Below are 25,218 nucleotides of genomic sequence, written 5' to 3'. Positions count from 1 at the left end.
ATGTCCAGAAGCTACTTTCTGGTTTCCTATATTCTGTAATTCCAGTGCTTTTAATCTTTCTTGTTTATTGTGGTAAAATAGACATAACATAAAATATGCTGCTTTAACCATTTTTAACTGTACAGTTCTGTGACATTAAGTACATTGTACGTTGTCATATGACCATCACCACTATCCATCTCTAGAACTTTTTCATATTCCCAAACCGAAAATCTCTGCCCATTAAACACTAAATCTTCATTACCCTCTCCCCTCAGTCCCTGGCAACAACCATTCTACTTTCTGTCTCTGTGAACTTGATTGTTCATATTTGTGAATTTGACCTCATATAAGTAGAATCATACTTATGTCCTTTTGTAACTGGCATGTTTTAAAGGTTCATCCATGTTGTAGCATGTGTCAGAATTTCTTTCCTTTTTAAGGGTGGATAGACATTCAGTTGTATGTATATACCACATTTTGTTTATTCATCTGTCAAAGGACAATTGGATTGCTTCTACCTTTTGGCTGTTGTGAGTAATGCTGCTGTGGACACAGGTGTATAAATGTCTGAATTCCTGTTTTCCCTTCTTTTTGCATATATACCCAGAAGTAGAATTGCTGGTCATACTGCAATTCTATGTTTAATTTTTTGAGGAATCAACATACTGTTTTCCACAGCTACTCATCATTTTACCCAGTAGTGTTATCTTAAGGCTTCAGTTTGCCACCAGTTTGAGACCATTTTTAAAAGAATACAAGTAATTTCTCATGCTTTTGTTTCAGTGAGTGAAAACCATAATTTCATTCACTCAGGGTTAATGTTTATGCTGAATGTGTAAAAACAAAATGTATTTTATTCGTTACCTCCAGCAATGGTAGGGTGGCCTTGCTTGTTTTAATGGGGAAGTCTTCTTGTAGTAAATTAGAATATAGCATCTACGGGAATGAGAAACATTTCTGTTATTCATGTCCTTAAAGTGTCAACGGTTTTAATTGCTGAAGTGAGTAGATAGTTCTATCACCAGGTTTCTGGAATTTGTTTTAAACACCTTATATTTGTGAAAGATTATGATATTTACATATGTCAGTTAATAACATCTCTACGGTATTAACCAGAATCCACTTCCTTTACTGAGAGTGGTAGTGTGATTAAATCAGCTAGCTCCAGTCCCTTCGTGACAATACCCCAAGGGTAGGAGTGTGCTAACTGGTTTAAAAAAAAGTGTCACCCTAAGAACAACTACTGAAAACAAAAAAGAAAACTGCTAACTTTCTATATCATGCCCCCTTATTATGATGGAGGTATAATATTAGGTTGAATTAAGGGTATCTATCTGCTTCAATATTTTTTTCCCCTATCTATAAGAGAACTTACTATCACATTAATAATAATCCCTTGATAGAGTCCTCTGTTCATTTATTCATTCAACAAAAGTGAACACATATGTGTATCAGGCTCTGTGCTGGATGCTTAGTATACAGTTATAAAAAAAAAACTGACATATACTTGTGGTCCTTGCCCTCATGGAACTTATGTTTCTTTTGAAATAAAAAGGTTAATTTTCCCCACCTGCAACTTCACTTCTAAAGAAATCATTATCAAATATGAGGGTATAGAAGTACATTTAAAATTATTTCTGTTATACTAATCATTCAGAGTGGAGGCAGATTAAACAAAGATTAAATTTTAAACCTATACTAAGGCAATTTTATGACATTACTAATTCACGTAAGTATTTGTGAGTCTGGTTTTTATCTATTACTTATTTTTTTCATGTTCTGGTATGTTAGTGATTATATGATTCACCACTGACTTAAGAGTTTTCAAGGAGGCACTTCCCTGGTGGCGCAGTGGTTAAGAATCCACCTGCCAATGCAGGGGACATGGGTTCGAGCCCTGGTCTGGGGAAATCCCACATGCTGCGGAGCAACTAAACCTGTGTGCCACAAATACTGAGCCTGCGCTCGGAGAAGCCCGCGCACCGCAATGAAGACTAACCCCTGCTCTTCGCAACTAAAGAAAGCCCCACACAGCAACAAAGACCCAATGCAGCCAATAAATAAATAAATATATTTTTAAAATAAATAAATAAAAGAAGTTGGAAATTTAGTGACATTCTATCATTTGGTCTTCTTATTGCTTTGTGTAGTGGATTTTTAGAGGGGAGCATGAAGGAGCTATTTTTATTATGAAAGAAATACAGACATTCTCCAGCTTTACTAAGGGGAAGTAACCTACTAATGATTGATTTTTCTTCATAACCTGTTTTTAGATTTCTTTTTAAAGTACAGCATGGTCTATAGTATTGTGAGTGATTGAATGAATGAATGAAGTATTTTATGGCAAATATAATTTAAATGAGTTCTTGAAGTTGTGTCTTCATATTTAAATATTATGTGATATTCTGACAGTGTTATCTCAAATATAAACACATCAGTAACAATTATTCTTTTTTTGAATATTTAAATTTTATTTTATTTATTTTTTAATACAGCAGGTTCTTATTAGTTATCTATTTTATACATATTAGTGTATATATGTCAATACCAATCTCCCTATTCATCACACCACCACCACCCCCCGCCACTTGCCCCGCTTGGTGTCCATACGTTTGTCCCCTACATCTCTGTCTCTATTTCTGCCCTGCAGACTGGTTCATCTGTACCATTTTTCTAGGTTCCACATATATGCGTTAATATATGGTATTTGTTTTTCTCTTTCTGACTTACTTTACTCTGTATGACAGTCTCTAGATCCATCCATGTCTCTACAAATGACCCAGTTTAATTCCTTTTTATGGCTGAGTAATATTCCATTGAGTATATGTACCACATCTTCTTTATCCATTTGTCTGTCAGTGGGCATTTAGGTTGCTTCCATGACCTGGCTATTGGATAGTGCTGCAGTGAACACTGGGGTGCATGTGTCTTTTTGAATTATGGTTTCCTCTGGGTATATGCCCAGTAGTGGGATTGCTGGGTCCTATGGTAGTTCTACTTTCAGTTTTTTAAGGAACCTCCATACTGTTTGCCATAGTGACTATATCGATTTACATTCCCACCAACAGTGCAAGAGGGTTCCCTTTTCTCCACACCCTCTCCAGCATTTGTTGTTTGTAGATTTTCTGATGATGCCCATTCTAACTGGTGTGAGGTGATACCTCATTGTAGTTTTGATTTGTATTGCTCTAATAATTAGTGAGGTTGAGCAGCTTTTCATGTGCTTCTTGGCCATCTGCATGTCTTCTTTGGAGAAATGTCTATTTAGGTCTTTTGCCCATTTTTTGATTGGGTTCTTTGTTTTTTTAATATTGAGCTGCATGAACTGTTTATATATTTTGGAGATTAATTCTTTGTCTGTTGCTTTGTTTGAAAATATTTTCTCCCATCCTGAGGGTTGTCTTTCCATCTTGTTTGTAGTTTCCTTTGCTGTGCAAAAGCTTTGAAGTTTCATTAGATCCCATTTGTTTATTTTTGTTTTTATTTCCATTACTCTAGGAGGTGGATCAAAAAAGATCTTGCTGTGATTTATGTCAAAGAGTGTTCTTCTTATATTTTCCTCTGAGAGTTTTATAGTGCCCAGTCTTACATTTAGGTCTCTAATCCATTTTGAGTTTATTTTTGTGTATGGTGTTAGGGAGTGTTCTAATTTCATTCTTTTCCATGTAGCTGTCCAGGTTTCCCAGCACCACTTATTGAAGACTGTCTTTCTCCATTGTATATCCTTCGGTTTGTCCTATATGGCCTTTATTATGTTGAAGTAGGTTCCCTCTATGCCCACTTTCTGGAGAATTTTTATCATAAATGGGTGTTGAATTTTGTCAAAAGCTTTTTCTGCATCTATTGAGATGATCACATGGTTTTTATTCTTCAGTTTGTTAATGTGTATCGCATTGATTGATTTGCATATATTGAAGAATCCTTGCATCCCTGGGATAAATCCCACTTTATCATGGTGTATGATCCTTTTAATGTGTTGTTGGATTCTGTTTGCTAGTATTTTGTTGAGGATTTTTCATCATGGATTATCATCAGTGATATTGGATTTATCATCAGTGATATTGGTCTGTAATTTTCTTTTTTTGTAGTATCTTTGTCTGGTTTTGGTATCAGGGTGATGGTGGCCTCATAGAATGAGTTTGGGAGTGTTCCTTCCTCCGCAATATTGTGGAGGAGTTTGAGAAGGATAGGTGTTAGCTCTTCTCTAAATGTTTGATAGAATTCATCTGTGAAGTCATCTGGTCCTGGACTTTGTTGGAATATTTGGAATCACAGTTTCAGTTTCATTACTTGTGATTGGTCTGTTCATATTTTCTATTTCTTCCTGGTTCAGTCTTGGAAGGTTATACCTTTCTAAGAATTTCTCCATTTCTTCCAGGTTGTCCATTTTATTGGCATAGAGTTGCTTGTAGTAGTCTCTCATGATGCTTTGTTTTTCTGTGGTGTCTGTTGTAACTTCTCCTTTTTCACTTCTAATTTTATTGATTTGAGTCCTCTCCCTCTTTTTCTTGATGAGTCTGGCTAAAGGTTTATCAATTTTGTTTATCTTCTCAAAGAACCAGCTTTTAGTTTTATTGATCTTTGCTATTGTTTTCTTTGTTTCTATTTCATTTATTTCTGCTCTCATCTTTATGAATTCTTTCCTTCTACCAACATTGGGTTTTGTTTGTTCTTCTTTCTCGAGTTCCTTTAGGTGTAAGGTTAGATTGTTTATTTGAGATTTTTCTTGTTTCTTGAGGAAGGCTTGTATTGCTATAAACTTCCCTCTTAGAACTGCTTTTGCTGCATCCCATAGGTTTTGGATCGTTGTGTTTTCATTGTCATTTGTCTCTAGGTGTTTTTTGATTTCCTCTTTGATTTCCTCAGTGATCTCTTGGTTATTTAGTAACATATTGTTTAGCCTCCCTGTGTTTGTGTTTTTTATGTTTTTTTCCCTGTAATTGATTTCTAGTCTCATAGTACTGTGGTCAGAAAAGATGCTTCATGTGATTTCAGTTTTCTTAAATTTACTGAGGCTTGATTTGTGACCCAAGTTGTGATCTCTCCTGGAGAAGAACTGTTCCATGTGCCCTTGAGAAGAAAGTGTAATCTGCTGTTTCTGGATGGAATGTCTTATAAATATCAATTAAATCTATCAGGTCTATTGTGTCATTTAAAGCTTGTGTTTCCTTATTAATTTTCTGTCTGGGTGGTCTGTCCATTGGTGAAGTGAGGTGTTAAAGTCCCCCGCTATTATTGTGTTACTGTCGATTTCCTCTTTTAGAGCTGTTAGCAGTTAGTTGCCTTATGTATTGAGGTGCCCCTATGTTGGGTGCATATATATTTATAATTGTTATATCTTCTTGGATTGATCCCTTGATCATTATGTTGTGTCCTTCCTTGTCTCTTGTAGCATTCTTTATTTTAAAGTCTATTTTATCTGATATGAGTATTGCTACTCCAGCTTTATTTTGATTTCCATTTGCATGGAATATTTTTTTCCATTCCGTCACTTTCAGTCTGTATGTGTCCCTAGGTCTGAAGTGGGTCTGTTGTAGACAGCATATATATGGGTCTTGTTTTTGTATCCATTCAGCGAGCCTGTGTCTTTTGGTTGGAGCATTTAATCCGTTCACGTTTAAGGTAATTATTGATATGTATGTTCCTATTACCATTTTCTTAATTGTTATGGGTTTGTTTTTGTAGGTCCTTTTCCTCTCTTGTGTTTCCTACCTAAAGAAGTTCCTTTAACATTTGTTGTAGGGCTGGTTTCATGTTGCTGAATTCTCTTAGCTTTTTCTTGCCTGTAAAGCTTTTGATTTCTCCATAGAATCTGAATGAGATCCTTGCTGGGTAGAGTAATCTTGGTTGTAGGTTCTTCCCTTTCATCACTTTAAATATATCATGCCACTCCCTTCTGGCTTGTAGAGTTTGTGCTGAGAAATCAGCTGTTAACCTTATGGGAGTTCCCTTGTATGTTATTTGTTGTTTTTCCCTTGTTGCTTTCAGTAATTTTTCTTTGTCTTTAATTTTTGTCAGTATTATTACTATGTGTCTCAGCGTGTTTCTCCTTGGGTTTATCCTGCCTGGGGCTCTTTGCGCTTCCTGGACTTGGGTGGCTATTTCCTTTCCCATGTTAGGGAAGTTTTCAACTATATCTCTTCAGGTATTTTCTCGGGTCCTTTCTCTCTCTCTTCTCCTTCTGGGACCCCTATAATGCGAATGTTGTGTTTAATGTTGTCCCAGAGGTCTCTTAGGCTGTCTTCATTTCTTTCCATTGTTTTTTCTTTATTCTGTTCTGTGGCAGTGAATTCCACCATTCTATCTTCCAGGTCACTTATCCATTCTTCTGCCTCAGTTATTCTGCTATTGATTCCTTCTAGTGTATTTTTCATTTCAGTTATTTATTGTTCATCTCTGTTTTTTTGTCTTTAATTCTTCTAGGTGTTTGTTCTTTAATTCTTCTAGGTCTTTGTTAAACATTTCTTGCATCTTCTCGATCTTTGCCTCCATTCTTTTTCTGAGGTCCTGGATCATCTTCACTATCATTATTCTGAATTCTTTTTCTGGAAGGTTGCCTATCTCCACTTCATTTAGTTGTTTTTCTGGGGTTTTATCTTGTTCCTTCATCTGGTACAAAGTCCTCTGCCTTTTCATTTTGTCTATCTTTTTGTGAATGTGGTTTTTCTTCCACAGGCTGCAGAACTGTAGTTCTTCTTGCTTCTGCTGTCTGCCCTCTCAGTAGCAATTATTCTTAATGATAAAGTATTAGGGAGTGTATACTTCAGAGGAGCCTAGATATAGATATTCTCATAGTGCCTTATGCACATTAGGTACTCAGTAACTGTTGAATGAATGAATGCATACAAGCTAACCTGCCTACCCTGGGTTAGATTTTGTTCTGAAGAACAGAACTTTAATAGAGGAGGTACTATGTAAGAAAACCCATTAGATTAAGAGTCCAAAAACATGGGTTTTAATTCTAACTCTGTTCTTCATTTAACTTTGTAATTTTGGACAGGCCATCCTACTCTTCCAAGTTTTAATTGGAATTTCTCAAATATAAAATGAAAGACTTGAGCAAAAATAATTAGATGATCTTTAAGGTTTTTCCCACTTACAGGTGCTGTACAATATCTTAACTGACCTTATTTACCCTCTCCACATTCATGAACCCCTTCCCTCCCTCTTTAAAGCAAACCACCTTATCCCCACATCACACTGTCCACTCCTGTGCTCTTTAGAACTCCTCCACCTGTCTGCTCCCACCAGTTGAGTCATTGCCTTCCAAGAGCCAATTGTATTTATCCCTAAACTGTTTATGCTAGTTTTACTGATTGTTGCATTTATGTTATTTAATTTAATGTTATACTAACTGATGAAATCTGAGTATAAAATAGTCTTTTCTATGAGAACTAGTTTCATAAAGTTGAGTTTCTAAAAAAAAAACTACTGAATTAGATTTAAGTGAGACAGCTGAAAAGATGAGGGGTTGTGTAGAAACCTAGGAGGATTCTGAACTTAGATTACTTTGCAAAATTCTGATTTCTCTCACTTCTTTGAAGACATTGATACCGAATATTTCAGTTTCAGCTGATACTGAATATTTCAGTTTCAGCTTCAGACGGTGCAATAATGACTAAATCCAGCTATAAGCCCCATACTCAGAGAAGAAGCCTTCCTACACGAAATAGCTAATGAATGTACTTTGTGTTGAAATAAAAGATTACCTCTTTTTATGATTCTCCACTTGAAAAAATCAGCTTCTTTGGTTAGTAGACCAAGATCCTATGAGGGAAGAGGCCTTTTACTGTTCTGTGATCTCTATAACATTGTAGGCCTTTTACAAAATAAGTAGTAATCGTCCTGTTTTAGGTCATATTAGTACTTTTTATTTGTAAGGTTTCTGTTTATATGAGATCTATGTTAAATACTTTTCTCTATATCTCATTAAAACCCAATTTTTATTCTGTTTCCTTCACAGAACATCCAGAAGATCCTTGGCCTTGCCCCTTCACGAGCCGCCACCAAGCAGGCAGGTGGATTTCTTGGCCCTCCACCTCCTTCTGGGAAGTTCTCTTGAATTTAAGAAGAACCCTATAATTCCTGTCATTCTTTTTAGACACTCAAATAAGACCGGCAACTATTTTGTAGCAAGAGCCATAGGCAGCCTTAGCACTTGGGCCACTTTCTAATTTTGAGTTATTTCTAGGTTTTTTTGGATATGATTCGAATGAGAATGGCACTCAACAAACATGATAGTGCTTTTGGTCACAGATTAATTTTTTTTAAACAAGCGTTTTGATTAGATAAGCACAGGTGATGTTTATGTAATGAGAAACAAATTCTTATTTTGCTTACACAAATATTTCTGTGGGATCAACTTTCAAGTATGTGCTGTGTGCCATGTACCATGGAAGTTGGCTCTCTATGAGCATTTAGAGATCTGGAAGAAAAATTTAGTTTATGTAACTCTTATTTGGAACAATTTGTTGTGTGTTTTTTTCAACCTAAATATATGACCTGAGATCAATAAAAGAGGCCAAAATTTCAGCTATTTCATCTACAAGGAGAGACGTGTTTTGTTTTGCCATATTTCTAGATACATATTTTTAGTAACCTGAACATAAGGGAAAACATTGGCGAGGAAGGGGCAATGCTGTTTTTGTTTTTTCTCGCCCGTCCCCCCCTACCCTGGGGCAATGTTTAAATGTAATATTTTATCATACTTGCTTCATATGCTCAAAATACAGAGTTGCCCTGTTATAGGAATTCTAAAGCATGAGAGGAAAGGAAGGTAATAACTCACGGGAGTATAAAAATGAGGGTCCTCAGCAGTTTCCTTCATACCCTAGTACAATCTGTTGGATTCTTGGGAAGGCACTCAGTCCTCCCCTGGAGGCAAGGTTATGGTTATTTGTGGTTAATCTTGCAGACCTTCCTTGTAGTCACAGTGGCCTTCGGTTCCTGCCCTGCTCCTTTGTAAAGGATGAGGGGATGTTTATACCATGATCTCCCCCCCCCCCCCCCCGCCCCTGAATCCATGGAATTAGAAATCTTATGTGGAGTGATAACTCTAGTACTAAATGTTTACTTTTATCAGTAGTGTCCTTAGATGCATGTATTCTACCAGTGAGAAAGGTACATTATTTGCAAAGTAACAACTGTTAAACCAACAGCAAACTTTTCAATGGCATCAAGTCCAGGAGACAGTGGGATAATATTTTGAAAGCTGGGGAAAATAATTATCAACCTAGAATTTTATGTACAGCTAAACCAGAAGTTTGGGAGCAAAACTGGGGAAAATATTTTCAGAGCTACAAAATCCAAGATAGTTGAATTATTAAAGGGTATATTTCAGGGACGGGGAAGAATACCAGGGGGAAGGTGTGGGATCGAAGAATCGATGGTCAACACAGAAATTGATAAAATATATGGATAAATTTAAATATTTTATGGATTATCTAGTTTAAGCATTATCTCGAGACAACCCCACAAAGTAATTACTGTTCTTGCCCTCATTTAACAGATGAAGAAACTGAGGCAAGAGAGGTTAAGTAACTTGCTCAGCATCCCTTAGCTAGTGAGTGGCAGAGTTAGGATTCGAACCCAAGCAGTTTAAAGCCATGTAGTCCAGGCTCTCAAATGCTATGTTGTATTATAACATCCCAATATAGCATGTGGTGAGTCTCTTCCCATCTCTTTCCCTTATCTCCTCAGCTAGAGTATATGAGCTCTAAAGTTGAGGCTTTGTCTTTTTTGGTTGTTGTTCTTGTTTCCTCAAAGCCATCACGTGGGTGGGAGGGAGCACAGCAGGAGCTCATTGAAAGCAGATGAAATGGAACAGAAATCTCTATTGCAAGGTTACCTTTATCAGAAAAGATGCCTGATAATGGATAGTGATAACTTCTAATGGTCTTTTCTCCATGTCATTAACTGTTCCAGGCAAAATAATAATTAAAAGGGTGATAAAGAAGGAAATGATGATCACGATAACAATGATGAGAAAATGATGAAATATCTAAAATAAAGCATAAAAAGAGAAGAAACCACACTCAAAATTCTGCTATTACCTTGTAAAGTGAAAATATATAGTTCATCCTCCCATCAGCCCTCTTAGGTTTTGAAGCTGGTGCTTTCTAATCAGATTTCTAATGGATGTTGAGGTTTTCATAAAGTATATTTCAGTGGAAGAGGGTAAATAAGAGGGAGACGTAAAAAAGGAGAAGGAAGGAGGAGAGAGAACATCTATTCACCCTATTCCTAAAAGGACACAATAGCAGGGATGTATGCAGAGGAAACAGAGCTATCACATCACAAGAATGTAAACTCAAGGAGATACTAAGGGCTGCTGTAGCCTCACAGTTAGCTTTTTAATTTACTTGCCCTGAAAAATTTTCAAGACTAGTCATTTGGATGACTCTAAATCCAGACCATCACTGAATTAGTGGAGATGACATTTCAAGCCAGAGAAGCCTCTGAACAGCTCTCAAAACACGTGATTTGGCTACTTTGCTTATGTAAAGGGTAGATTGTCCCCTTCCTAGTTAAAAAAAAAAAATCAAGCATTATTAATATTTACCTTAGGCTACTCAGGTTGTGCTCATAATATACTTAGTAGTAAACTTTTTAAAAATTCAGGTAAACCTAAATTTATTAACAGATAAGACTTCAAAATCTAAGCCAGTTTGAAACCTGGAAAGCAAACGAGTGTACTCATATGCCTTTGACCAGATTGTGGTTCCTCTTCTCTCATTTGAAAATTATTCTCTTCAGTTTGTCTAGTAATTTAAAATGACATCAGTGGGTTGATGAGCATCCAGAATTTTCCCTTACATCCAAATCAAAATCATTTTGTCACAGGCTAGTGTGTAGTAGGGTTTTTTCAACATAACTTAAACTTATATTGTGTATTTCAGTCCTGCCCTTCAATACAAGTAAAAGCACCATATACTTTCTCCTTTTTTGGATTAATTCTGCTTAAGTTACAGTCTTTTATTTTCTTTGAATTTACTTCTTGCTTTGAGTTTTAAAGCTTTTTAGAATGGGGAAAAACCTCAAAAATAAATGAAAGTTAAAAAAATGTATAAAGAACACCCAGATACTGATTATTCATCTTCAGCAATTAATTAATGGCCAATCTTCTGTCTACCTGTTCTTCTATTCCTCTTATATTATTCTAAAGCAAATCCTAGGCATTGTATCTTTTACTCATAAACGTTTCAGGGCTTTAAAGAATATCTATATCTCTATATAGGTCTCAGTACCATTTTCACACTTTAAAAAATTGACAATTCCTTGATAGGATAATTGTCTAATAGATGTCAAAATTTTTTACAGTTTTTTTGAATCAGTTGGTTGACAAGCGTTGTAAATCTCTTCTAATCTATTATCGTGGTTCTCAAACTAGAATACATCAGAATCACCTAGAAGCCTTAAAACACAGACTGCTGGGCCCTACTGCAGAGTTTCTGATAAGACTGCAGTGTAGCTTGAGAACTTGCACTTCTAACAAATTCCAGGGTGACGCTGATGTTGGCTGGTTTGCAGTCCACTCACATTTTAGTTCTGCACTATCTCTCTTTCTTTTCCCCCCTTGTAATTTATTTGTTGAAGAAACTGCATTGTTTCCCCTGTAGGGTTTCCCTCAGTTTGAAATTTGCTGATTGCATGCCTGTTTTACACACTGTTGCTTGTCTCTTTTTGTAATGTTAGCTTTTGCTAATCACTAATTACTAATAATTAGGAATTGAAAAATTATGATACTCTACTATCTCTTCATTTATTAGGTAAAAGTACCTCTATAGGTAGAAGCATCCCTTCATATACCGTTTGGTTACCCAGTGTTAAATTTTATAGGAAAGGCAGACTAAATGCGTGATTATCTGGTTTTCAAAATAATGAGCTGTTCACTCTAATGCTCCAGGGGTGAACAATGTGTGTGATTAGCAGTTCATAGGTTTAAACATACTTGATTCATTTCAGTTCACTGAAGTTGTTTTTCTTGCGGATGCTCAAATTGTCCTATTTTTGGCCAGCGAGAGGCTCTTTAAGCTGGCTCCTGGGACTGTTTGACATGACCCTAGTTTTCATTGGTGGCATCCTTGCTAAGTGATATGACAAGATGTTCCAGGGCCACCTCTTATTTCCTGCCTGAGCAGAAGGCAACACTTTCTTCAAGGAGGCCTGATTATTTTTACTGGGGAATGGTATTTGGAGACTGCAGTCAGAGCATAAAGATGCTCGTTGAGACTGGGTTAGTAGGTTTCTAGGCCCTTTTTGTGGACTAAGATAGGTAATACGTTTTGTTGTTGTTTTAAGGTAAAATGCATCATGCGTTTATACCAGTACTCTATGCCCCTCTTAAATTCCGAGCTACAGAGTTTTTCCTTAATTTCTTTAACCTGTGTCTCTCTTAATTCTCATGCTAAGAATTCCAGTTTTCATTGCCAGAAATGATGGAATATCATATACTTAGTCTTTAGCATAATCCCACAATATCCACCCAAAAGTCCCAGATTATCAATACCAACATTACTACCAACAATATAATTACTGAAAATAATTGAAGTTTTTTTGGGGGGAGAGTGGGGGGAGGTTCTTTAAAATACATCCCACTCCAGGTATACAGTCAGATTACTGAAATTGCAGATTATCTGGAATAGTTTCTTTTTTGAGTTTCTCATTCATGTCCTCATCTCTGTCCCCTAAATTTCCCTGAAGTAGCCTCCCACGTAGTCTCCTTTACTCTGGTCTCTCCTGGCTCATCATCCATCCTGTAAAGTCAATAATCTTTCTAAAATATAAATCTACTTGTGTTGCTCCTCCAAGGAAAGTTGTCCACCGGCTCCCAGTAACCTGTAAGTAAATGTAGACTATTTAGCATAGAAAATCATCCTAGTCTGGATCTCCAGCCTCTCCCACCCCTAGGATCTACCCTTCTCCCATCCCTGTCTCGCATACATCCTAGGCTCTAGTCAAGCAAATTTATTTTTTAAATTCTGCATTTTTCACATTTTTAGACTTTATTACCTTTGTTTTCTCTGCCTGAAATATTCTTCCTCTTATTTGCCTGATTTTCTCATGTTTCCTTCTCAACTCAACTCAAGCATCTCCTCCTCCTAAAGGTTTTCTCTGACCTTTATGTGTTAGGTTTCTTTTCCCTGTATCTGTTTCAGCTTTTCATATGAGTCATTTATTAAAAATGGGCAAATCTCTTAACTGTCTAAGCCTCAATGGCCTCGTCTGGAAAATGGGATGAACACTCCAGTTAAAACTGTCATATCCAACATCACTCATCTGAGTCTTCAGCTAGATTCTCTTAGTTCCCTCTGAAAACCCTGCTGCCTGCTGCCCACAGCACACTGGACACTCTCAGCCGCACGTATGCACTTTAGCTCTTACCAGGGAATTGTATAACGTTACTTGTTTTACTTGTTAATTTTAATTATGTACACTAAGTATTGTGTAAATTAATGAAATATGAATGCAAAAAAGAGAATTGTGTCCATGAAAACTAATTTGAATGGTTTGGAATGACTCAATAAAAGCAAATTGCTAAAAATAATTGCTTTGACTTACATATGGGTAAAATAACAGAGACTGAAAAAAGTAATAAAAGTTTAGAAAGATTCAGTACTCATATTCATTCTTAGTGTTTTAGTTCATACTTCACTTTAAAGAAACCAAAACTGGAAATCAGAGGTGATACATTTTCGTCTTAAAAACATTTTATTTTAGGGCTTCCCTGGTGGCGCAGTGGTTGAGAGTCCGCCTGTTGATGCAGGGGACGCGGGTTAGTGCCCTGGTCCGGGAGGATCCCACATACCGCGGAGCGGCTGGGCCCGTGAGCCATGGCCGCTGAGCCTGTGCGTCCGGAGCCTATGCTCCGCAACGGGAGAGGCCACAACAGTGAGAGGCTGCATACCACAAAAAAAACCCCACAACATTTTACTTTAGGAAAGCATTGTCACAAAACATGGAATTTTCATCATCACAAGTTCTGTTTAGGGACTTCCCTGGCGGTCCAGTGGTTAAGACTCCATGCTTGCACTGCAGGGCACGCGGGTTCAATCCCTGGTTGTGGAACTGTGATCCCACATGCTGCGCGGCATGGCCAAAAAATAAGATTAAATAAATAAATTTTTAAAACTCTGTTTAAATTCTTGCAGTCTTTGAAATCTTTGAGTTGCACATGTTTGATTCTGTTGTTTTATTGCTATAAACTATGCATGGAAAACAAAATAAAGGGTTCTTTGAACACTTATTATGGGTTTAGTGTATACAAAAAAAGAAAAAAGGGACTTCGCTGGTGGCGCAGTGGTTAAGAATCCGCCTGCCAACGTAGGGGACACGGGTTTGAGCCCTGGTCTGGGAAGATCCCACGTGCCGCGGAGCAACTAAGCCCGTGCGCCACAACTACTGAGCCTGAGCCCTAGAGCCCACAAGCCACAACTACTGAAGCCCGCATGCCTGGGGCCCATGCTCTGCAACAAGAGAAGCCACCGCAACGAGAAGCCCACGCACCACAACGAAGAGTAGCCCCCGCTCGCCGCAACTAGAGAAAGCCTGCGCGCAGCAACGAAGACCCAAAGCAGCCAAAAATAAATAAATTTATTAAAAGAAAAGCGAGACTCAAAACAATAGGCTCATATTCAGGGAAAAAGCCTTGACCCTACATCAGAAGTGAATAGGTATATATTTGTTATAAGTTAGAAGTGTCTGAAGTACATACAAAATTTTTTCATGATTCTGTAATTAACTTTTTAGATTAACCTACAAATTACATCAGCGACAACCTACATCACATCAGCGACATGGATTTTTCCCTCATAGTGTTTTGGATGGATTATATAAAGCAATTGACATTATGCCTCGCATATTGAGAGCATTTGATCTTCAAACACAGCAGTCCTATAAGGTAGATAGGATATCTTTTTATTGTCCTGATTTTCTATGTGACAGATCAGGTTCTGAAATGTTGTGATGTGTCCAAGATCACAGCAAGTGGCAGAACCAGGAAGAGCCTTAGGCCCCAGGGTCCATGCTCTTTCCACTAGAGCATCCAGTAGGCTGACTCCATTGGGTCTACAGTATAAGACTGCTGAGCTGGAATCCTGTCTGGACTTGTTACCCTTTATGCAAAATGTCTTCATGTAAGGCAAGCTGGGGTTCCCAGGGAGTATCATTTAAGTGACTATCACTGTCTCTTTTCCCTCTCTTTAAAAAACTTCCCCACATTCCTGTTTCACCATCTGAATGGTACATATTAATGTGACTTTGTGAATCTTAGAAGAAAATTTTAAATTATTAAATCAGGAAATTGTTCACCTGTCACAAATGAATATGGAAGAGGATAAACGTAAGTCTACTAAGAGATTATGTTTTTTAATTTCAAAATTGCTTTTTTTAATTTTTATTTTTCAAACTTATTTTACTGAAGTATAGTTGATTTACAATGTGTTAATTTCTACTGTACAGCAAAGTGATTCAGTTATACAAATATATGTTCTTTTTCATATTTTCCATTATGGCTTATCACAGAGAGAACTTTTTTTTTAAATCTTTGAGTCTTTAATTTCTTTTAATTTCTTTATTTTATTTTTGGCTGCGTTGGGTCTTCTTTGCAATGCATGATCTTATCATCGTGGTGGCTTCTCTTGTTGCGGAGCACCGGCTCTAGGCGCGCGGGCTTCAGTAGTTGTGGCACGCGGGCTCAGTAGTTGTGGCTCACGGGCTCTAGAGCACAGGCTCAGTAGTTGTGGCGCACGGGCTTAGTTGCTCCGTGGCATGTGGGATCTTCTCGGACCAGGGCTCGAACCTGTGTCTCCTGCATTGGCAGGTGGATTCTTAACCACTGTGCCACCAGGGAAGTCCCAAGACAATTATATTCTATATGTGAAGAATGTGTGCATTCTCAAGGCTTAAAATGGAATTCAATCTGTAAACTATTATAAGAGAAAGTCCCTGTAAATATGGGCAGGAAAAGGATTCTGAATAATTTTTTTCCTCTTTTTGTGTGGATGGTTTTCTGGTTCCTCATTGAAAGAAAAGTGAAATAGATGTATTATTGTATCCAGGAAAAAAAGTTGTATGACTGTTTATTTTTAATGTAGTTCTAGAAGATGGAGTAAGAGCTGGCTACTCCCTAAAGACATTTTCTTTTCCTCCTGGTGGATGTATCAAAGCATGGAGTACCGCTAATGATGAAACTAAGCCAAAGCAACAGCCTGGCAGCTGGATGACATGGGGGTGAGAGGGGAGTGAGGGACCCCAAATGGGTTCCCAAGGGCTCCCTCCTTTGGGAATCCTGGAGATGGGGGAAGAGGATCTAGTTGCTTTTCTTCTTCACCTCCAGTTCTCTGGGGAAGGAAATTTGGATATGGAGGTGGCTTTAGTGGCACCCAGGCTTGGCTTTAAGCAAATTGTGAGGTAGGCAGTTTCTCTCAGCTTCTCCTCCTCCTTTAGCAACGATTCCACTCCTCCCACTCCTCTTTATCCCTTCACCTGTGCCGTCCCTCGTGCATCCATCTCAGGAGGTGCACTCGTCTCACTCGGTGTGTGCCTGTCTCTTTAAATTTTCACCCCGATCGCAACTGGCCAACACCCTCTGTGGCTTCTCAGCTGCTTTGGGAGTATTGCTAAGAAGCTCCTCCCAGGAAATTTACAGGTTCTTTAAATCTTTTCCCCAGGGCCAGCTTCCTGGGTTTCAAAATCCCCCTTTTCTTTGATAAATGACTACCCAATTAAGAGAGAATTTTGATGGCAACCTTCATGGGGACAACATCTGGACCTGGTGTAGTGAGAAGAAATGTGCTTTGGATTTGCACAGACCTGGATTCCCATCCCAGGTCCTCCAGGCGGGGAGATCTACAACCTTTCTGAGCTAGTTGCCTCATCTACACAAAGGATGATAAAACCTGACTTGCTGAATTACCACTAAGATATTTATGAGAGTGCCCTATATGAGCTCCTCACTCAATGTACTAGTCTCCTTTTCTTTTACAGGGTTATTATGAGCATTATGTGAGGAGATAAATGTGAAAGGGCTTTGCAACCTATAAAGCTCTCTCTACATGTTGGGTTTTTCAAATAATAATATGTTAATAACACTAATAATAAAAGCACCGGTAGGTAAGGGGAAGAGCTAAATATTTTGGTGGAGATTTGTCATTTTTATAATCTATGAATTATAGCAACAGACATCACGACCATATGTCTAAAACAAACATCAGGACCCATGATCTGACAGGTCAAAATGCATTTGTTGGGGCAGAACATTGTAAGTAGGAATTGCACCCCCCAAGTAAAAACCTTCAGATGTGTGGTCTCTGTACATGCAAATGACCATCTTTGATCTAGTGATCCTGGAAATCTACATTGCTGGTTATCAACTCATGATATTTTTCAATTCTGTTTCCAATGGCCAATAATAACAAAGGTAGTAGCGGAGTTTGGCCCCAGGTGTTCTAAGTTTCAATGTTGCTGTTTCCACTTGAGGACCAAGACCTACAAATCTCAGAAGCATTGCAGGGGTTAACAAATTGGCATAGAGTTCTGGAAAAGTTGACCAGTGTAGTTTATTTCTGTTTCAAACGTGAAAATCACCCTCCCTAATATTGTGCTGGTAGGTAAAGGAAAGAACATTGAGCAAGACTGCAGCCCCTAGAAGAGTAACAAGCCTGCCGGAAATAATGGAATGTGCATATTGGCAATTAATTTCTGTTCATGAAACTCTCTGCTGCAGATGCATGGGAGTTCAGTATGAAGAATGAACAAGACTGCTTTTGTGTAAGATCCCTTAGCTGCTGGGACCATGGGAGTGCCTTTTTTCCACAGGCCTTTTCATGAGGATTTTGCTCTTTATAACCTGTTATTAGGTTTCCGTTTGTGCTGCTGTCATTAATAGAATTTACATAGATCTTTCGGAATTTAAAAAGAAGTTTCAGATCAGCTTGGTGCTTTGTGACCACCTAGAGGGGTGGGATAGGGAGGGTGGGAGGGAGACGCAAGAGGGAGGGGATATGGGGTTATATGTATATGTGTAGCTGATTCACTTTGTTATACAGCAGAAACAAACACAACATTGTAAAGCAATTATACTCCAATAAAGATGTTTAAAAAAAAAGCTTCACATCAAAATATCTTGTTTTTTTACTTGTATTAATTTATTCACAATTATTTACTGCATTTGTTTTTGAATTTTATTTTTTATACAGCAGGTTCTTATTAGTTGTCTATTTTATACATATTAGTGTATATATGTCAATCCCAATCTCCCAATTCATCCCACCACCACCCCCACTCCCAGCACTTTCCAAAATATCATGTTTCCTTGACAGTCCTCCCGTTGGTCTTTACAATAACATTTAAACATTTTTTTAATTTAATTTTTATTTTATATTGGAGTATAGTTGATTTACAATGTTGTGTTAGTGTCAGGTGTACAACAAAGGCAATAACTTTTTAAAAGTATTATTACACAAATAAAGAAATGGTGGCTTAATAGTGAAGTAATCCCCAAAGTAAAATTACTAGCACTCCAATCCTCCGCTTTCTTCAGAAAGAAAAATCGAGAGTAAGATCCTGGGATGATTACATGCAGTGATGTACCTGATAACTCTTGTTTCAAATATTGATCTGGAAGAAGAAAGCAAAAATGAGAGAGAGAGAGAGAGAGACGGAGGGAGGGAGGAAGAGAGAGAGAGAGAAAGCGTGCATGCGTGTGCGTGTGTTTAAGTCTCTGGTGTTTCGCCCATCCTTTCAGCTAAGCGAGGGCCAGACCTGGACCGCGGAGGAGCCTAGCGAGGGCCCCCAAAGGTCTCGCAAACTCCGCCCCGGAAGGCCCGGCTCCTTTCCTGGAGGCCCCTTAACTCTAGTCCAGCGGCGCCACGCCCCTCAGCCCGTAGCTAGCTCTGCCTCCCCGCGGCCCCGCCCCTCCCGCGGCCCCCGCCCCTTCAGCGGCCCCCGCCCCTCCCCGCCTCCCCTTAACCTAGGGCACGACAGTGCACCCGTGCCCCATGTTCCTCCGAGCGGGTACGGCCGGGCTCTCTCCGCTTCGCCACACTCTCCGGCCTGTTCTGGTCGCCGCCATGAGCACTGGCACCTTCATCGTGTCTCAGCCGCTCAATTACCGCGGCGGGGCCCGCGTGGATCCGGTGGACGCCTCCGGCACCGAGAAGGCGTTAGAGCCAGCAACCGGTAACGGGACGGAGACCGGGCGGCAGGGCCGGGGCGGCGGGGCGGGGAACGAGGCGGAGACCGGGGTAGGGGCGAGGGTCGGGCGCGGATTGACTCTCCCCCGCCCCAGGGGTGAGCCTAGTCTACCTCACTGAACCTTCATGTAGTGCATTCAGCAGACGTTTACTGAGCACAGGTGACAGTGTAGAGTATAAAGTTGTATGTGTAGGCAGCTAACGGTGCTGTGCAAACTCGAAAGCATGTGGACCGGACACGAAGGGGGTCGTAGGAAACTGGACAGGCTGGTGAGTTGCTCGATGGGGTCATGGGTAGTTTTACAACCGCCTGAACAGAGAGTCCACAAAGTCCCCGGTGGGTGAGGTGGAGTCTTCGTTAATTATTAAATTTTAAGGTTAGGACTGCAGTAATGTCTTCAACCGTGCACGTAGCAGAGGAGTTCTAGAAGGACGGGGTGAAAAGAAACACTTGTGCCAAAATGGAGGAACGCGCACAGAGGTTTCTAGTTAGCGTGAATGAGGACCTTGTTGCCGTCCCCTAGTGTTAAAATATTTCCGAACATGAACCAGAACTGGGAAAGGGAAAAAAAAATCCTGCGTTTATCCCGTGTTTAATGTGTGCCCAGCACTGTGCCAGGCCCTCAGTTTGCCCTGGGAGCTCCATAGATCACAAAGCAAATGAGGAACAGGTTTTTAGTTTTGGTTTTGCTTTGTGTTTGTTTTGCTGGGTGTTATGGAATATTTGTGAGGAGAGAAGTGTAAATGTTTGTGCAAACCAAGTGGTATGTAGCCAGAGGGATAAAACTGGATTTCAAGAGACTGGAGAACTTACATTTGACCAATAACACCAAACCACAGAGCAGCGACTTGTCAGAGCAGGAAGGGGCCACAGACACCATCAGGCTCTTCCTTAGGTAGGAGGAAACAGCCTCTTGACCCCCACCCCTATAATGATACAAAAGAAAGAAAAATTGCTCTTTATTTTAATTGCCTACAGTGTGTGTGATCCTTAAGCACTGCCTTTACCAGTTGGCTACTTAAATTTGTAACAAATAGCAGGTTTGTGAAATCTCTGGAAAAAGCAGGAGTCCCAGGTGTTCTTGTGGGAGGGGAAAAGAAACTGCTGACTTGACATCTTAGAGAATTCTTTTTAGTAGAGTCAGTCACAACCCTTGGGATTTGGGTCTAGAAAAACTGATCATTTCATATTTTGCCCAGGATAGGGAATAAGACTGAGATAAGAAAATGAGGGACTGTTTGTTTGTCTTTTCCCCATATTTGAGAAAAAATTTTTCTTGCTTTTAGGAATATCTTTTCTTGATATTCTGTTTATTAACCATATTCATCAAGTATCAGTATTATATGACTTGTATGGAACATAAACCAGTGATTTAAAGTCAGAGTTCATAACCCAGGAGACGGAGTACTTTGATTTTGTAAGACCTCTGGGATTCTCAAACATTGTTAAGGAGCATTGTGAAATAATTGATTGGAGGTTAATGTTAGTAAACCCAAATGTAAAATAGAGGAGGGCAGGGGTTCTTACCCTGAAGTTCATGGTGTGCTAGGCAAGGGACATGTTCTCTCTATAATTCTGTGATACGGTTCAGTAGATTTTTCTGGACAGAAGTCTGCAATTTTTATTAGATTCTTAAAAAGGTCAGCTGCTGGTATAAGGGTAGTCACTAAATCAAACCATACTTTAAAACAAGAAGAGGATCAATAAAAGGAAAATTGGATACACAATACTTTATTTAAAATGTGTGGCAACCAATTGAGATAAAACTGACTTTCCCTGTCTATATAGGGCGAGTGATAGCTACTTTCACGTGTTCAGGAGAAAAGGAAGTAAATTTAGCTGTTCAAGATGCAAAGGCTGCCTTTAAAATATGGAGTCAAAAATCTGGCATGGAACGTTGCCGAATCCTTTTGGAGGCTGCCAGGATAATAAGGGTATGTTTTAATTTAATGTCTTCCAGAAAAGTCCTCTTGCACTGTTCTGTGAGTTCTTTATGATGATTTGCAGTTAGACGTTGATGCGCTGTTAGGTGATACCTTTTTGATGAAGTAGGAAGACATTTCCATATGCTCACCTTGGTATGTACAACAAGCTTTCCATCAGTGATTTCATTCTGGCTCTTGGCTCCTTGTGACATCTCCCTCGGCAGGTTTTCTTTTCCGTCTTTTTTTTTTTTTTTTTTTTGCGGTACGCGGGCCTCTCACTGCTGTGGCCTCTCCCGTTGCGGAGCACAGGCTCCGGACGCGCAGGCTCAGCGGCCATGGCTCACGGGCCCAGCCGCTCTGTGGCATGTGGGATCTTCCCGGACCGGGGCACGAACCCGTGTCCCCTGCATCGGCAGGCAGACTCTCAACCACTGCGCCACCAGGGAAGCCCTTCTTTTCCTTCTTTGTTGGAGTGATAATGTATCCTTTGTAGCTTGTCTCCTTTTCATTTTACTATGTATACTTGTTTCCTTTTTACTTTTTCCTCTGATGACTCTTAAGTTCACTTTTCGTTTTACTTTTTACCTTAGCTGCCTGGAAGATTTCATAGATTCATCAGTGTTCCCCTCTTAAGAAATAAAGTTTAGCTTTTTACAGTCTTAAAGAGCAAAAGTACTAGATTGTCATTACAGAAAATTAGAAAATTCAGAGGATATACACCAAAATATAAGTCAAGGCTATCTCTCAGTGTAGGACTGTGATGATTTTCTTTTTTCCTTATCAGTGTGTTATTGTCAGAAACTGAGGGTCTAAGAGTTACCCTACTTGCAAGGTTATATGTGTATTCTGACAAGAGACATGAAGCTTTCTGGATTAGGGAAAGGGTTTATTACAGCGCCCAGATGCTGTACCCAGAGCAATACTTTAGCACTAGTTTTCTGAGTCCCAGTCCCCATGGGGTGATGCAGTGAGAGGCAGGTGTTAACCCTGTTGCATGCAGTCGTTGCACCACAGGAGAGGAACCCTAAAATTATGAGACTCAGCTTTTATGGGGGCTGCACATCTGCCCATTCTCTTCTCTGGAGAGAGGTTACTCATTAAGCAGATCTCATAAGGGGGGAAGGTGTCATTAGGTTTACTACCCGGGAATAGAAGCAGATGTCTCCAGGAATAGGAAGTAGAGAGCTTTATATCTCCACATCCCTCCAGTGACCTCTATCTTTCGGGAGACCCCGTCTCTGCCTTCTAAGGCCTTTGTTTTTCAGTCAGCTTGCCAGTGTCCTTTGCTCAGAAAGCCTGGACCATGCAGTAGTGTCAAAATATTCCTGGAGAATTTTCTCCCAACAAGGTATTTTCTGCTATTAAAATTTATTTTTTATTTGATAGATTAAAAGTGGTAACTCAAAGCTGATAATTTATTATTCTGATTTGTCTCTCACGTTTTCCTTGTGCATAAGCATTTGGGCTGTAATATCTTCTTAAGAACTGGCTCCTTTATCATTATAAAATTACTTTTTAAATCCTGAATAATATCTAATTTTTTTTTTGCTCTGAAATGGACTATCTGATATTAATTTTCTTTTCCTTTAAACTCCCCATTCCATTTTCTTTAATATCTTATGTAATATTTTTACATATTACAGTCAAAAATATATTACTATATTTCTCTAAAGCTCTTGTCTGATGATCATACCCTGGATCTGCCTTTACCCAAAACTATTCTGTAACTAAACAAATCCCACCTTCTGACCACAGCCTACAGTTATAGCTCTCAGTTGTTTCTCGTAGTGATTTTTCTAGTTAATCGTGATCTGCAGTTCTTTGCCCCTTCCATTTTTAAACTATGCACAATTATCTTTTATAAGATAAAAATATTTGATATTTTCCTACATTTTTAGCATTTCTAGTGCTTTTCATTCCTTTGGGTAGGCCCAAATTTCCATCTGTTACCATATTTTTTTTTCTGCTTGAAGAAATTTCTTTAGCATTTTTTATAGTGCAGGTTTGCTGGAGATGTTCTTTCAGGTTTTGTATGTCTGAAAGTCTTTATTTTGCTTTCCTTTATAAAGAATTCTAGGTAGATAATTCTAGGTTGACAGTTTTTTCTTTCAGTACTTTAAAGATATTGCACCGCTGTTGTCTGGCTTGTGTTGTTTCAGAAGAGAAGTCTGCTTTCATTCTTATTTTCGTTCCTCTGTTTTTAATGTTTTTTCCCCCTTTGGCTGCTTTTAAGATTTTTCTTCTTATCACTAGTTTTAAGCAATTTCATTATATCTTCCTTTTTTTAAATTTAATTTTATTTTTTTATGCAGCAGGTTCTTATTAGTTATCTATTTTATACATATTAGTGTATATATGTTAATCCCAGTCTCCCAGTTCATTCCACCACCCCCTGCTTGCCCGCTTGGTGTCCGTATGTTTGTTCTCTACATCTGTGTCTCTATTTCTGCCTTGCAGACTGGTTCATCTGTACCAATTTTCTAGATTCCACATATATGTGTTAATATATGATATTTATTTTTCTCTTTCTGACTTCATTCAGTATGACAGTCTACATCCATCCACATCTCTACAGTGACCCAATTTCATTCCTTTTTATGGCTGAGTAATATTCCACTGTATATATGTACTACATCTTCTTTATCCATTCATCTGTCGATGGGCATTTAGGTTGCTTCCATGACCTGGCTATTGTAAATAGTGCTGCAATGAACACTGGGGTGCATCATTATGGCTTTTGATGCAGTTTTCTTTATATTTCTTTTGTTTGGAGTTTATTGATCTTGAACCTGTACACTTACAGTTTAGTTAAATTTGAAGAAATATTGGCTATTATTTCTTCAGATATTTTTTTTCTGCCCCCTTTTATATCTCCTCTTCTTCAGAGCCTCCAATTACATATATGTTGGGCTGCTTCAAACTATTCTACAGTTCACTGATGCTCTGTTCATTTTTTCCACAGTTTTTTTCCTCTGTGTGTTTTATTTTGGGTAATTTCCATTGTTATGCCTAAAGTTCATCTATCTTTTCTTCTATAGTGTCTAATCTGCTATTAATCCCATCCAGTGTATTTTTCATCTCTAGAAGTTCAACATGAGTCTTTTTTGTCGTTGCTCCACATTGCTCCCTAACATACTCATGTTTTCCTCTGCCTTCTTGAGCACATGGAATATAGTTATAATAATATTTAATATCCCTGTCTACTAATTCTGTCATCTCTCAATTCTGGTTCTGTTTCTATTGATTGTTTTTTTTCCTCCTGGTTAGGCGTTATATAACATTCCTACATTTTGCATGTCTGGTAATTTATTACCAATAGACACTGTGAATTGTATGTTGTTGGATGTTGAATATTCTTGTACTTTAAAAAATATTAATGAACTTTGTTCTGGGACACAGTGAAGTTACTTGGAATCAATTTGATCCTTGCAAGGCTTGCTTCTGTGCTTTGTTAGGTATGACCAGAGAAGCTAATTTTGCCCCACTAGTGAATACCCTTTTGAATACCTAGCTTGATGCTCTGTGTATTAGTGAGGTTTTTCTCACTGTGGCTGGTGGGACCATGAACTATTCCTGGCTCTGTGTGAGTTTGGGGGATTTTTTTCACCTTTTTGGTTAGTTTTTTTCCTGGCCTTGGGTAGTGTCCTCACAACTGACCAGTTCTCAGTTGAAGACTTAAGGGGGATCTCTGGGGTTCTCCCGTGCAGCTCTCTTCTGTCCCATACTCAGCCTGCAGACTGTAGCCATCACATACTCCCTGAACTCCCAACCTGTTTCCTCAACTCAGAGTATCTGTTGGGCCCCACCTAAGTTCCTCCTCCCTGCTCTGTGATGAACTCTTTCCAGGCAGTAGGCAAGAATACGTGTAGGGCTCACCTCATTTGTTTCCCTCTCTCAGGGATCACTGTCCTGAGCTGTCTGTCCAGTGTCTGAAAATTGTTGTTTCATGTATTTTACCTGGTCTTTTTAGTTGCTTAAGGTGGAGGCTAAATCTGGTCCCTGTAATTCCACCTTAGCTGGGAGCCCATTGACTCCTAGTGAAGTGAATGGTTTTTGGTATATTTATTGGTCTTATGTTTCCTTTTCACTTTGAATCTTTTGATGCTTTTTATCAGAT

At 38.9% G+C, this 25,218-nt stretch overlaps 2 protein-coding genes across 4 annotated transcripts in view; both read left to right on the top strand.

Annotated features, from left to right (window-relative positions):
• The window catches only part of TMCO1 (transmembrane and coiled-coil domains 1), a 46,307-nt gene extending 37,789 nt beyond the window's left edge, over positions 1-8,518 (top strand). For both annotated transcript variants that reach the window (XM_060033453.1, XM_060033452.1), the window contains one exon: positions 7,946-8,518. In XM_060033453.1, the coding sequence (XP_059889436.1) occupies positions 7,946-8,044 (99 nt within the window). In that variant the 3' untranslated portion in view covers positions 8,045-8,518. The remainder of the gene's footprint in view (positions 1-7,945) is intronic.
• A 10,439-nt stretch (positions 8,519-18,957) lies between these two features.
• ALDH9A1 (aldehyde dehydrogenase 9 family member A1) overlaps positions 18,958-25,218 on the top strand; it is a 28,386-nt gene continuing 22,125 nt past the window's right edge. For both annotated transcript variants that reach the window (XM_060033416.1, XM_060033425.1), the window contains exons 1-2: positions 18,958-19,161; positions 20,965-21,110. In XM_060033416.1, coding sequence (XP_059889399.1) covers positions 18,981-19,161; positions 20,965-21,110 — 327 coding nt within the window. In that variant the 5' untranslated portion in view covers positions 18,958-18,980. The remainder of the gene's footprint in view (positions 19,162-20,964; positions 21,111-25,218) is intronic.

This window comes from Delphinus delphis, chromosome 1, assembly GCF_949987515.2.
Source record: "Delphinus delphis chromosome 1, mDelDel1.2, whole genome shotgun sequence".
Lineage (NCBI taxonomy): Eukaryota > Metazoa > Chordata > Mammalia > Artiodactyla > Delphinidae > Delphinus > Delphinus delphis.
Note: the sequence above shows the minus strand (reverse complement) of the source record. Positions and strands in the feature narration are given on the sequence as shown.